General features: G+C 41.7%; 6 protein-coding genes across 6 annotated transcripts; 1 reads left to right on the top strand and 5 right to left on the bottom strand.

Moving 5' to 3' along the window:
• Positions 1 to 98: 98 nt before the first annotated feature.
• Positions 99 to 1219, bottom strand: BATDEDRAFT_91420 (uncharacterized protein). Its single transcript, XM_006681716.1, has 3 exons — positions 1194 to 1219; positions 445 to 845; positions 99 to 359 (listed from the first exon to the last, which is right to left on the bottom strand). The coding sequence occupies exons 1-3, from the start codon at positions 1199 to 1201 to the stop codon at positions 223 to 225; spliced, it is 546 nt and encodes a 181-aa protein (XP_006681779.1). The 5' UTR covers positions 1202 to 1219; the 3' UTR covers positions 99 to 222.
• Positions 1220 to 1363: 144 nt separating this feature from the next.
• On the top strand, positions 1364 to 2851 carry BATDEDRAFT_91419 (uncharacterized protein; the record flags this gene model as incomplete). Its single annotated transcript, XM_006681771.1, has 4 exons — positions 1364 to 1404; positions 1534 to 1658; positions 1746 to 1948; positions 2028 to 2851. 4 exons carry the CDS (start codon positions 1364 to 1366, stop codon positions 2799 to 2801), a joined length of 1143 nt encoding a protein of 380 aa, XP_006681834.1. The 3' UTR covers positions 2802 to 2851.
• Positions 2852 to 2890: 39 nt separating this feature from the next.
• BATDEDRAFT_13838 (uncharacterized protein) lies at positions 2891 to 5604 on the bottom strand (the record flags this gene model as incomplete). The annotated part of the gene is made up of 4 exons (XM_006681536.1): positions 2891 to 3988; positions 4241 to 4375; positions 4477 to 5223; positions 5329 to 5604. Coding segments are annotated over 4 exons (2256 nt in total), but the record flags the coding sequence as incomplete, so codon positions are not given.
• Positions 5605 to 5906: 302 nt separating this feature from the next.
• On the bottom strand, positions 5907 to 9248 carry BATDEDRAFT_91594 (uncharacterized protein; the record flags this gene model as incomplete). The annotated part of the gene is made up of 1 exon (XM_006681715.1): positions 5907 to 9248. The coding sequence occupies one exon, from the start codon at positions 9246 to 9248 to the stop codon at positions 5907 to 5909; it is 3342 nt and encodes a 1113-aa protein (XP_006681778.1).
• Positions 9249 to 9728: 480 nt separating this feature from the next.
• On the bottom strand, positions 9729 to 11117 carry BATDEDRAFT_91593 (uncharacterized protein; the record flags this gene model as incomplete). Its single annotated transcript, XM_006681714.1, has 1 exon — positions 9729 to 11117. The coding sequence occupies one exon, from the start codon at positions 11115 to 11117 to the stop codon at positions 9729 to 9731; it is 1389 nt and encodes a 462-aa protein (XP_006681777.1).
• Positions 11118 to 11346: 229 nt separating this feature from the next.
• On the bottom strand, positions 11347 to 11945 carry BATDEDRAFT_91592 (uncharacterized protein; the record flags this gene model as incomplete). The annotated part of the gene is made up of 2 exons (XM_006681713.1): positions 11347 to 11538; positions 11559 to 11945. 2 exons carry the CDS (start codon positions 11943 to 11945, stop codon positions 11347 to 11349), a joined length of 579 nt encoding a protein of 192 aa, XP_006681776.1.
• Positions 11946 to 12436: the final 491 nt, after the last annotated feature.

The following is a 12436-nucleotide window of genomic DNA, read 5'->3' as shown; positions in this document are numbered from 1 at the left end:
CAAGATTATTGACATGATCCAGACACGATCAATATTTTAAAATAGCTTTTTCCATTTCTGTTCAAGCAGATCCCAATGGTCATATGATAAATGTATAGTTCTTATTTCAATGACGTAAACATGACAAGCTAGCGTCGTTTCATTTTTAAAAGTAAATACTCTCACAAGAGTAACAACATAGAGGCAATCTACTTTTAAAGAATTAAGGCTAATAAGTGATATTTATGCCTTGCTTCTGAGAATGGCGGCTCTCTTCTTGGTAAGCTTACGAGTGGCCGATGCAGGAACAGCTGCCTTTTCAACAGTCTTTTCCTCTTCAACAAGAGTGAGCTCGATATGAGAGGGATTGCTCATGTAGGCTAAAATACAATAAATTAAACAGGGTTAGAATTAAAAATACATGGATTGCATTAATAAAAATACAATTGATCTGAAACCACTTACGATTGATACGACCATGAGCACGGTAGGTTCGTCGACGCTGCTTAGGAGCCTGGTTAACCTGGATTTGACGAACAACCAAGTTTTCAATATTAAGTCCCTTGACCTCTGCGTTGGACTCGGCGTTCTTAAGCAGACCAAGAACAAACTCAATACTCTTGACGGGCCAACGAGCACGTTGAACGCCAAAAACCTTGGCTTGAGCAGTGCGGCCAATACCACCTGCAAACCGACGGAAAGGAATGGCTTCCTTGTGATTGGTCACATTCTTAAGGTAGGAAACGGCCTTGGTGAGCTTATAGCCCTTGATGGCAGCAGCAACTTCACGAGTGTTCTTGAAGTGAACACGGAGATAGGAGCCACGAGCCTTGACAGACTTTGCCGAAGTTTCCTGAAGGGCGTACCTATTTACGACGATAGATTCAAGCAAGATTGTAGTGGCAGTCATCAAGATCCATGACGCATTTGCAGTAACAAGAATTCCAGCAGTAAATAACGATTATAAAGTTGTAGCAGTAAACAAGTGCAATGATAAGATGTGGTGTTGAGATCAACAATCAGGTCAGTCGCAAGTGTTCACAGTCCAGTTTCATGATAAAATAAAGTGACAAAACGTTAGTTAAAGTGATCAACGCTATGCATCCAACTTTATCCATCTACAATGCATGGATTGCAAGACTATCTCATGTCATGGATGGTTTCTTCACGCCATGGATGGATGACGCTGTACACATGCATACAGAGAGACTTGCCTGGTCATTGTGGAATGCGTCGAGTGTGGTGGGAATGCAAGTTGACGAAATTGTCCTTAACAGAGTTTTGGGTGTTTGCAGTTGAAATTTGGCTAAAAATACTCACGTGACCAGTTGACCTGCAACTTGCCGAATCTTGGAAAGTATAATTCTGTCCATTCTCGTCACTCATGAGCCAGCCTAAGCCATTCTACGCACCGCTCGTTGGCTGGTATGTCCGTCTAAACACTCATTCTGTACAAACTGTTTGATTTTCTGTACAACCTCACGCTCAATGACTTGCTGTTCGTGACAATCATTCGGCTTATAAAGTGCTGATTCAAGTGTTATGTTGGAATAGGGAAAAAGAATGGACAGCTCCTCGTCCATTAGCTGATATTCAGCCTGCAGCAACTCTGGGTAGTCGGCCAGGAAATATATCAAAACCTCAGCCAAACCACTATAAAGTTTACAAATGGACTAAAGGTATACGCTGGAGTCAATCCTACTATAAATGATATTATCTCGCTTTCCAAGCTATACTGAACCTACTATCTGAATATTGATATCCAGCACCAAACAAGCCCAAGATTTCATTGTCTGATCCATCACTATTGGCAAATATTTCTCCAGTCTTAGGAGTGCCTGTTTCAACTCAAGCCAATGAACTTTCTTTGGTTCAAGCCAGTGTGGATACTCTGCCTTTACCAAAACAAATTTCTCCTATCAAGGCAGATCCAGTGATAGTACAAGGTTTATATGCAGACTCAGATATAGTATGTATTTGAATGATGCAACATGTGGTTTATGTAGTGTGGATCTACGTCTCATGCTGAATATGAATTGTGTTATCAGGTAATGAGCGATGTGCAACCAACAACTACCAAGTCGCCAGTATTGAATACTGGCACTCGTGAGAATATTCCTGAAGCTCCAATGCGATCTGCTTCTCCTACGCGTAGTCAAACTGATACTCCAACAGAATTCCCAGCAACAATCCATTCAGGTATTTCCAAAAAAGACTATTCTGCATCTCAGTCACCAGTTGCAGGACGTCCTGTTTCTCCTGTAAAACTTGCATCTTTAGAAAGGATTGGATCTCCTACAAGGCAACCTTTGCAAGCTCAATCTCCCTTGAGCAAACGTAGTCCTGAATCTTCTCAAATTATATCGGCTGAACAATCTCCATCTTCCGTCAAGCCACATCTTCCAGCAGCTCCAGTTCAATCAGAAGCACTTGTCAAACCACATTCAGCGGGAAACATGTCGCTACCTGTGCATATATCTTTAGAAAAACCTGCCTCTCCTGCCAAATCCGATATTCGTGCAGCATCTTCAGATGTACCCCAGACTACGACGTCGCCTTTTTCCAAACCTGCATTCCCTACTTTTAACGTGTCTACTGAACAGATGGCTACTCACTCGCATGTTCAAGCCCCTCACACTTTTTCATCCAACTCCAATTCTCCTGTAAAACCTGGTTCTCCTTTCAAACAAGTGTCCCCACAAAAAGATCATATTTCTGGAATTTCGGCTTCAAATCAACAAGCCGCATCACCACGTCAGACAGAACACGAGCCGTCATCTTTGACAAAACCAACTGGTTCAAACAACCAAGTCCCTTTTTAAACCATTTAACAGGACACACCAAGTCAGAAATAAACGTCAATTTTGAATTGAAATCATCTGTTTATTGTCTAGCTGAGACTAGTATAATATTATGCATAGTGTTTATTTTTACCTACAAGCCCTCGTGCTGCAGGAATAACCGTGCCTATACTTGAATTGGCTTCAGAGTGCAGCCGTGCTGAACTATCATTTTCAAATGTATTGTTGCCAATCTGATTAGAACTGCTTATACTGCGATCTCCTGCCCTTCCAAATAAAAATCCACCAGATTGACTACTGTCTGAGGCCACCAATCCATTTGGTTCATTAGCATTACTATTCTTTTTGCTTTTTGATGGTGAAGTGTTTTTCGATTTGCTTCCCCCGCTTATATTGGCACTGCTTGCACCATAAGACTGCATGGTCCGCTTATTATCCTTTTTTTTGAGTCCTAAGGTGTCATAAGTAAGAAATAGATCTGGAAATACACACATTGGATCCCATAATGCATCATTTCCATCATTAACAGCATGATCTCGATGTAGCGTTGGATGTCCGCCTTGGATTAGTCCAGATACCAGACTTTTTTTCCCACGAATATTGTTTCCAGCATGTGCAATATGCGCTATGCGCCACTTTTCTGCAGCTTCATCATACTCTGCACAGTCTTCAATGATAGTCTGCTCTTCAACAGGCACAAACCCACCAATCACTAGGTTTCTTAATTTCAACTCTCGCGTTAATTCTCGAATAGTTTCTAGCAAATCCTCTCGCTCACGTTGGTGCTCTTCTTGAACGTCCTTGAGTTCGGATTTTTGTTGCTGCATCATGTTCCACAGTTTCTTGAGTTTACGAGTTTTAGAAACTGCCTCTTCCTGCAAATTGCTAAACTCTTCTTCAATTTGAAGATTCATTTCATCACGATCCAGTAGCTCGCGTTGTAACTCGCGCTGCATTCTTGCGCGGTCTTCCAATTCTTGAGCTTGCTTAGCCAGCATATTTTGTTGCTGTTCATGCTGATCAAGAATATTCACACCACCAACCAGGAGCTTCTGTTCCAACTGAGCAAGTTTATTCGCAAGTTCGTGTCGGGCCGATCGTTCGTTTTCAAGTTCAGCGAGTCTTGACTCGGCTTCTGCCAACAGTCTGTTTCGTTCAGACTCTTCCATGCCTGTTGTTGCTAAAATCGCCTGTTTTTCTTTTTCAACCTGATCTTTCATAGATTGGAGTTCGGTTTCAGATATACCTACACTAGTGGGCTGTCGCTGCAATGTTGAATGCACATCACTGCCTACTTCTGTTGCTGCTGAGAAAGAAGAGTCCTTTTTTGGTGATCGGATTTTGGATATATTGAGCCCTTTTTGTGAGGAATGTAATGTACTTTCTCCGCCTGCACTATTGGCTTCAAACACAGGTGACGTGGTTGAAGTACGTCGAATGTTTTCGTCGTCGTCATTTACTTCGATTTCTTCAACCTCCTCAATCTCTTCAATTTCCTCGACTTCGTGTACAATTTCTCCAGCATCTCCACCTTCGCTCTCTAGCATTTTTTTAAGTCGCTTAATTTCTTCCTGAAATTCTCTTAGCATTGCATCCTATAAATATCAATTAAACAGTATGATTAAACAATACTATTTTTTTAATCCACTATTTTCTATTGACTGAATCATCAAAAACCAATATTTTAAAAGCTTACCTTTGGATCTTCGTTAACCTTGGGTTTATTCTTGATATGTTTTGCACGATTAGCATAGCGAAGTGTACTCAGAGTTTCATCGTAGTTGTAGTTGGCAGGACTTATAGTAGCAACCATGAGTGTTTTGGCATTTCCACCCAGCGAGTCCTGCAATAATCTTGTCAATTTTGAGTCACGATATGGAATATGCGAGCTTTTACCATCCACCAAGGCTGAAATAACATTTCCCAAAGCCGACAAGGACAGATTGATTTTAGTGGCTTCTTTGAGTCTGTCCCCAGTTGCGCCTGTTTTACTTTGTCTCTCTGATCCAGCAAGATCAACCAGATGCAGTTTTCCAGCTCGTAATTTTTCTTCGCCATCTTCGCCAATCTCTGCCGCCTCGACCGTGATGGAAAAAATAGAGTGAGATCGACTGGAAGTGGCATTCATTTCCGTAAACCCTACTGATCGGTTCTTATTGCCCACAGACATAAGTTGATCCATTTCATCCACATCCTTGATCACAAATGTGCTCAAGTCTTTTACATATACTCCTGTGTCAGGTCGTTCTTTGATATCAAGTTTTTTGCCTTTGGGATTAAGAAGATCACGAATTTCTTCATTGTAGATTTCAAGGTACGATGCACGTACAAGAAACTGCGTTGTTGATCCTGCATGCTTTATGTATGAAAATATTTGCTCAAATGCGTTTGGAATGATTCCGCGAAGCTCGGGTATAGATCGAATTCCTTCCATGGAAAACGTCTTGAATTGCAGCATCACAAGTCAGTATAGATTCACTTGGTTTAACGTGGCAATGTTTCGAGTTCATTTTGGCATGCATCAACTATTCAACATATCAACATGTACCTTTCCAGTACCAGTTTGACCATAGGCAAACACAGTACCATTGTATCCTTCCAACACACAGTCGACAATATGTCGTGCTGTTTTATTATACACTTCGATTTGCTCAGAAGTGATGTCAAATACCGAGTCAAATGTAAATAGTTTGGGAGGATCGCTATTGGACCGTGGATCAACTATGGTCACAGACGCAGCTGCCTTGTCTATTTGAGCAATGTTGGTATGACCTGCTGCCGACTCTTTTTCACTGAAAGGCCTACATCTAAGGACGACTTTGATAGATTCACGTTCTGAAGACTATGAGGATGTGGTGTTTAAATAAAATTCAAGGTCAAGTCGCTGGATGCATGCTCGGGTACTCAGTTCATAGTGATTATTACCTCCATATGTGTAAACAGTACTGATAAGGGAATGTTGGCTTGTCACAATTCAACGTTTAGTAAAAGTCGATATTCAATTCAAAACCATCAAACACGCTAATTATAGGCGGAGCTTAAAATGTAAATATGCGTCACCATTTCTTTAGCTCGTACCCAATAGCTAATTAAAGTGTCAATGCAATGCGATTAAGTATAGTTTATTTATTTCTTTCCAAAAGCCCCAGCCTTTCTCTCTCTTGCCTCGATAGCGTCTAGCATAGCCAATGCAGATGAAATAGAAGAGGTGGATTGTGGACGAGGTCTTCTCGGTCTTTGGCTGATGCTGTCAATGTTAGAAGAACCATTTTTAAGCATTCTAGCCAAGGCCAAACTATCGGAAGCTTTTAAGCCGGACATGGATCGACGAAGCTCCCTGACCATTTCTGGAGTGAATGGAGCTGTTTTACTCTTGTCGTTAGTTTCATGTTCCGATAGATTTGGAGTGGAGGCAGACAGAGTCATGTTTAGTCTGGAGCAGCGAGCAGTGATGGGAAATTCAATATAATCATCAATAGGGGATTCTTCTTGACTCTGGTGCTCGTGCAGATCGGGCAGCGTCGACATGGCTACTTGGATTTGAGCAGTACGGTACACACCTTTGGCGTGTTCTGAAAAAGACAGTCTTTGTGTGTTTGACATATCTGAACGAACCAAATTTCCATCGACAGTGTTAATGGTTTGTGGCGATAGACTCTTGGATATAGGCTTAGTCGCAAACTCGGGAGTTTTTGATCTTTTAGAAGAGCAAGCGGGAGCCGAGTTCGTTCGATTAAGAACCGGTGTGGGTGGTAATGCTGCAGTAAAGTATTTTTCTCGAGAAATGACGCTTTTTAGTGCATGCAGCCATACGAGCATGTCTGCCTTGTCCTTGCATTGCAGATACCACATTTCATCTTGATTATCTCCACTCGATCCTGCTCCCTTGATATGAAGCACAAACTTTTCAGATGGGCTACCAACTTCTATTGGAACTACTGCCGAGGTAACAGTTAGATGAAGGTATTCGAGCAAAGGCTCAGTAGCATCCTGCGATTGAAATGCGTGCAAATACTCTGAAGAAAGGATAAAATAAAGCTGACTTTTGGAAATCTCGTGTGATGAGCCGAGTTTGTGTAGATACCCAGATAAAATTCGTTCTCTCTTTGAAATCGATGCAACAGTTTCCTTGCAGATGAGCTCGGGAGTCAACTTGACAAATGCTAGCTGATCGTTGCTACAGTCAAATGGAAGACCCTCAAAATGAAAAGATGGTTGATGCTCGTCAAAGTTGCATATGCTAGACTTGTAAAGTGCTTGCAAAACATCATCAACAGCCAGCGAAGTGGGGCGGCTTTTGACTTTTCCTTCTTGCAGTTTGATTTCGGTATGCAATGACAACGAGTCTTTTGACTGATTTTTGGATAGGCCGTCCATCAAGGAGGTACTGAAATTGGGATCTATGTAGTCCAGGTCACTATATACCGGCGAAAAGTTACTGCATTCGCTGGTACCAGTTGGTATAGTTTGTCTAGCAAGACCAATGTCAAGATGTAGCTGGTTCTCATTGCCCTCATCCAGTATCTCAGTAGAATCCACGCTTTCACCAACGGCAGTAGCAATGGAATTTGAGGATCCAGAGTGCTTTTTAAAATGATGCTCGTTTAAACCTGTAGATTCAGATGAACGATGAAAATGATCTAGCATCATACGCCGAGCGCCGTCCTGTTGCGGATCCGAGGCAATCGAGTCCAAAGAGTTGGTTGAGCCACCGATTTGTTGAAGATAGGCCAGCAATTCAGGATTTTCCATAAGACCAAGGCTCATATGACGGTCAGAATCCAGAGTTTGATCGCTCGATTGCTGTGCAAAACGAGATTTTGTAGGAAACGAAAGGCGAGATGCAGAATCCGACCAACTGTATCTAGATCGTGAGTCGCAGGGTACGGAACCCATCGAAAATGAGCCGCTTTCAGTTTCAGGAGTTTCCGTCAAATGTCGGTTATTTTCGAGCACCTGCTGGCTATGTTTAAGGGAGCTCGATTTACCCAGCTTTCGACGCATATATTTTAGCCCCTTTATAAATGTAAACAAGTTTTTATGAGAATTCGACTCGGTAGCTGACAAATTGTCAGTTGTGCTTGATATGGACATCGATTTTCTGCTTGTTGATATTGTTGGATTCACCCGTGTATCACCTGAGCAAACACTTTCAACAGAAGCGGTATTCAAAGATCCCCGATTCTTTAGCTTTTCATATTCAATTATAGGTAATACAAGGGGACGATTTGCAGAAGCTGGTGAGTGAGAATCGGCATTTGTCAAGCCAAATCCGTTAAAGGGAAACGTGTTATCACGAGCAGATCCCAATGTATTGATTGACCAAAGAGCATTACCTCGACCGATACTAGAGTCAATGTTGACATCTCGAGCAACATTACTAGTATAAGTTGGAGTATTTGGAGTCCTATTTGTTTTTCTGGGTGATGTATCGGTATGTTCTTTTAAACCGATATTAAGCAACTTCAAGACTTTAGCCTGTTTTTTCGATTTCTTTTCCGACTGTTCTGTGGTTGCTAGTTTTGATTTGCAAAGATTGGAATTTAAAGAATCAGTCGCATCTGTTTTACAATCGAGACTCAAGGGGCGAGAAAGCTCGATTGACGATTTAGCATATTGACGATAGATTTGTTTAGTAGTATCTGGATGTGGATTGATGTTGTCTAGAGTAGGACAGAGCTCCAAAGTATTGCGTGTGTTTTTTCGATAATCCTGGCTATTATGGCTACTTTGTGAAAGTTTGGGCTGCAAAGATGGTGAGCCAGTACTTGCTGATGCAAGCGGTTCTGGGGACTGGTCAACAAATTCAGGGGTTAAAGAAGTCAAGGCAAGATTTTTATCAATCCCTAGCATGCGATGAGCCTTGGAGATCAACTTTGAAGCAGTACTCATTGTGTGCGTATCAGAATCAGCTGTAGTACCAAGTGATAGATCGGATTCGGACCCACCACGTTTTAATTGTATCTGAGAACGGAAAAAGACAGGCTTGTGTTGAAGTACACGGGATTGACGATTCTGTATTAGGTATTGGTGGTTTTGAAGAAACACTGGATCATCCAACATCTCTTGATGACGCTGAAGCTGCTGCTGCTGTTGTACATGGGGGAGCAACAGAATTGAATCAAGCTCTGATTCGTATTCCTGATACAACTCTTGGTATTCTTTTACGTGTTGCTGTTGAATAATGATATGATGAGGAAGTCCTTCAACCTTTGCCTCATGTGGTGTGGATGGGTCTTCAAGAATGGCATACATGGGATGCATACTTTCATCAAGTACAGGGTATGGGTCAGGATCTGAATTCAAAAGTGTAATATTGCTGTCGCTGCGATCAATATGTGCTTTACTAGAATTAGGATAGTCTAGTGTGTTAAGCTGGTCACTGGACGAAGACGATGGAACCCGAGGCAATGTGGGCAGTTTTGGAAACATAAACCCCGAGTGAGGTTTGTGAGCAGTCGAGGCCATGTAGACTAAACCGACTGGAGTTTGTGCAGGCATGTATAAACAGGATTAAATGCAGGTTAGTAATTGACCAACAATGGACAATAGGATGGGTGTCGACTGTTTAAACTGATAAAGCAACTTGAATAAATAACAAGCGATAGACAAGGGCGAGGCAGCGCCAAATCAAAGTGGTTGTATTTGATTCAGCGAAATTGAAAAGCGACAATAGTTAAAGATGGGAATAAAGGGATGTTAATATAAATATTAACTGCAAAGGGATTTTCAATCCCTGATTGACTCCACCGAGATGCTTTCAATGTTCGTCAATCTTGATGGATGGTATGAACAGCCCAAAAAGCTTAGGGAAACTGAGGGGGTGGCACAGTCAACCCAACGCGTTTAGTGGCAACCTCGATTCGATAATTGCAATGAAAAGGCAATCCAATAAAAGCGTAATAAATTGACTGAACGGACAAGCCGTCATTGAAATTGTCGACAAATTCAGTATAAAAACCAAGACATACCATTTGCTTTGTCAAGGGCGATCTCTCCCTTATCGCTGTTGCTGTCAGATGGGACCTTGTCTTTGCAAGCATGACCGCTGTCTCGACTGTTTGGATTCTTGGCGTCTAGAGTCGAGCTTTCAGAGCAACTCAATGCTGAACTGGACGCCATGGCGGATACAGAGTCTTGAATGTACAGCGTCGGTATAGTTTTAGATTCCATGACCGTAGAGTCAGCACATGAACCCATCACATTCTCTTGGTAATCGTTATCAACAATGCAATCTCCAGACTGTTCTTGAACATTGCCGTTGAGCACATTCAGAGCGAGTCCATGTGTCTGCGGCATTGATGAATCAGCTTCCACTTTGAGCAAATGCGACGGCGTTTCAAACTGTGCATCTGTTGTTTGGTTTAGTGTCGGCATTGTTGTTGCATTTTCCGAGGATTTGAAGATCGAGCTTGAATCTATCATGGTTAAGCCACTTGTAGGTTCATCACCAACCTCTTTGTATATCTTCCCAAATGTACACACACGAGAGAGCTGGGGTTCTACGGATAAATCCACCTGATAAAGAGTTGGTGTTAGAGATGGAGAGGATGCTACGCATGTGGATAGTGCTTCGTCTACATATTGGGCTGAAGGATGATCAGATAAAGACTTTTGAGCAGAGTATACGGTTTCAGAGGAAGGCGAATCTAGCGTGGGTGGATACGAAAGTGGTTGTGATGTGACCGTGTCTGTTGTATTTATGGATGCAGGCATGATTGTTGGATTGTCTGTAATGGGTGTAAAGCATGTTTTGGCAACAAAAGTTGAAGGCTGATTATGCTCAGCTACATTGGATAGTAGGGAGGGAGTTGCTGAAACGGGAGAGTTTCTTGCATTACACAGTCGAGGTCGAGGTATTGCGGTCTGCATGCATTGCTCTTTCTGAAGACGTTGAAAATAGGCAATTTGCTTACTGACAGTTGTAGGTTGTTTGATTTTTTCCGTGGAAATCTCTTGATTATCTGACAATGTGGTCTGTCCAATTGGAGATTCTACTGGTGTGTCATTCTTTACAACGTCAGCCATGTCTTTGATTTTTTGATTTGTAACCTCCAATTCCATGTTGCTATGGAGATAATCTGATTGTCGAATGCCAGCGTTATAGTCGGTAATTAAAGAAGCTCCATCCTTCAAGTCCAGCATATCACTATATAATATCTTTTTGAATAGACTAGTCTCGACCTTCTTTTGTTGCAATACAGGAGAAAGGCTTGGCTGTATTGATTCAAGTGGCTTTAGTTCAAGTTTATGCATCTGAAAAACTGCCACTCGCCCTTTTATCAATGTCAGGCTTGTACTATTGTTATGCTTTCCTGGAATGTCCTTGTCTTGCATATAGAATGCAAACTATGATTTCTCTCAAGTTGACAACTTTATATCTTGATCTAATGTGCTTTGATTCAACTATTGCATACGTGGTAGTCCACAATATCAAGCAACTAAGCAAACACTTGTAGTCATTACAATTGATTTGCACGGGTATATTTCACATGCTACCATTTACTACATTCCAAGGTATGTGCTTTGTAGATGAACTCGATTGCAAGATACTAGAGTTGAAGTTTCAGTCTGCCATACTGGTAGTATGGTCATCCCTATCAAACACCACAGTATATCCCAAATTAACCTCGAATAGTGGGTACTTTTGAATAAAAATACAATGTTTTGAAGCAAATCCAGTGATTACAATATTGAAAAAAGTGAATTTATTTACCATGGCATTCAAAGGTTTCCCAGTAGCCAGTTTGTTGATATGCTAGCTATCAGAAAACATACTGAGCTAATCGCTGCAGCTTTGGCTTGGCCATGAATTTTCAAGATACGACCAACAAACCATCCTTCAGTCAAATCAGCACTTGACCACACTGGTCCAAACCGGTCAGGAAATGCAGTCAACACCAGTGGATTAACAACATGGAATGATCCAGAGATCCCTCCAATCGCGTCTCCATCCATCAGGCATGGACGTGCTGGAGTGTTATCACTGCTCGAGTTTCCAGTACTGGGTGAAACCAATCCTTCTTTTCCATCACCAATCAACTTGATCCGATACTCTCCGTCATTCAAAGGCTTGACCAACACTTGCACTGCTCGGGTATCCGCATCCACCGTGATGTTATCAGCCAGAATAATGGGGTACATGCTGGCTCCCGAAGCTGGCATCTGTTGTAGTTTGATTGTGAGTTGTGCTGGAAAGTGTTTGACTTGAGGTGTGAAAGAGTACGAGATGGTTGTACGTTGACCTACTACAAGAATTGAGGACTGGTTTGGAGAATGCACAATAAATGTTCCAATCGAAGTTGCTGGTGGACAAGGCTGTTGTGCTCTTGTTTGAAGGCTAAACCAGGATGAATAGGCTATAAAAATGAGAAATCTAATTAGATTCGACACATGTATAGATCCCATCTGCTAAATAATAATGCAAACTTGAGATATTTCTTGTAGGGTTGATCCTGTGTTTTGCTAGTCTTTCAATATATACCAATAAGTACAGGTGTATGAGTCCCACCTTGGTAGTTTATCCAGAGCGTGTATTTATCAAACCAAAGTTTAAGCTTTTTGAATATGAATCCCATTCATGTGTGATGTATGAATAGTTTGATAGTGTGTGGGACTTTTAAAAGGCAAATTCAACCACATTACTGAATGGATTG

This window comes from Batrachochytrium dendrobatidis (genome assembly GCF_000203795.2).
Source record: "Batrachochytrium dendrobatidis JAM81 unplaced genomic scaffold BATDEscaffold_13, whole genome shotgun sequence".
Taxonomy (NCBI): domain Eukaryota; kingdom Fungi; phylum Chytridiomycota; class Chytridiomycetes; order Rhizophydiales; genus Batrachochytrium; species Batrachochytrium dendrobatidis.
The sequence above is the reverse complement of the archived record's forward strand: the minus strand, read 5'-3'. Positions and strand labels throughout refer to the sequence as shown.

What these genes read in the sequence shown, in the direction of transcription:
- BATDEDRAFT_91420 (XM_006681716.1), bottom strand. An exon ending in TGCTCATGGTCGTATCAATC is followed by an intron (nt 360 to 444) that starts GTAAGTGGTTTC and finishes ATTGTATTTTAG; the next exon opens with CCTACATGAGCAATCCCTCT.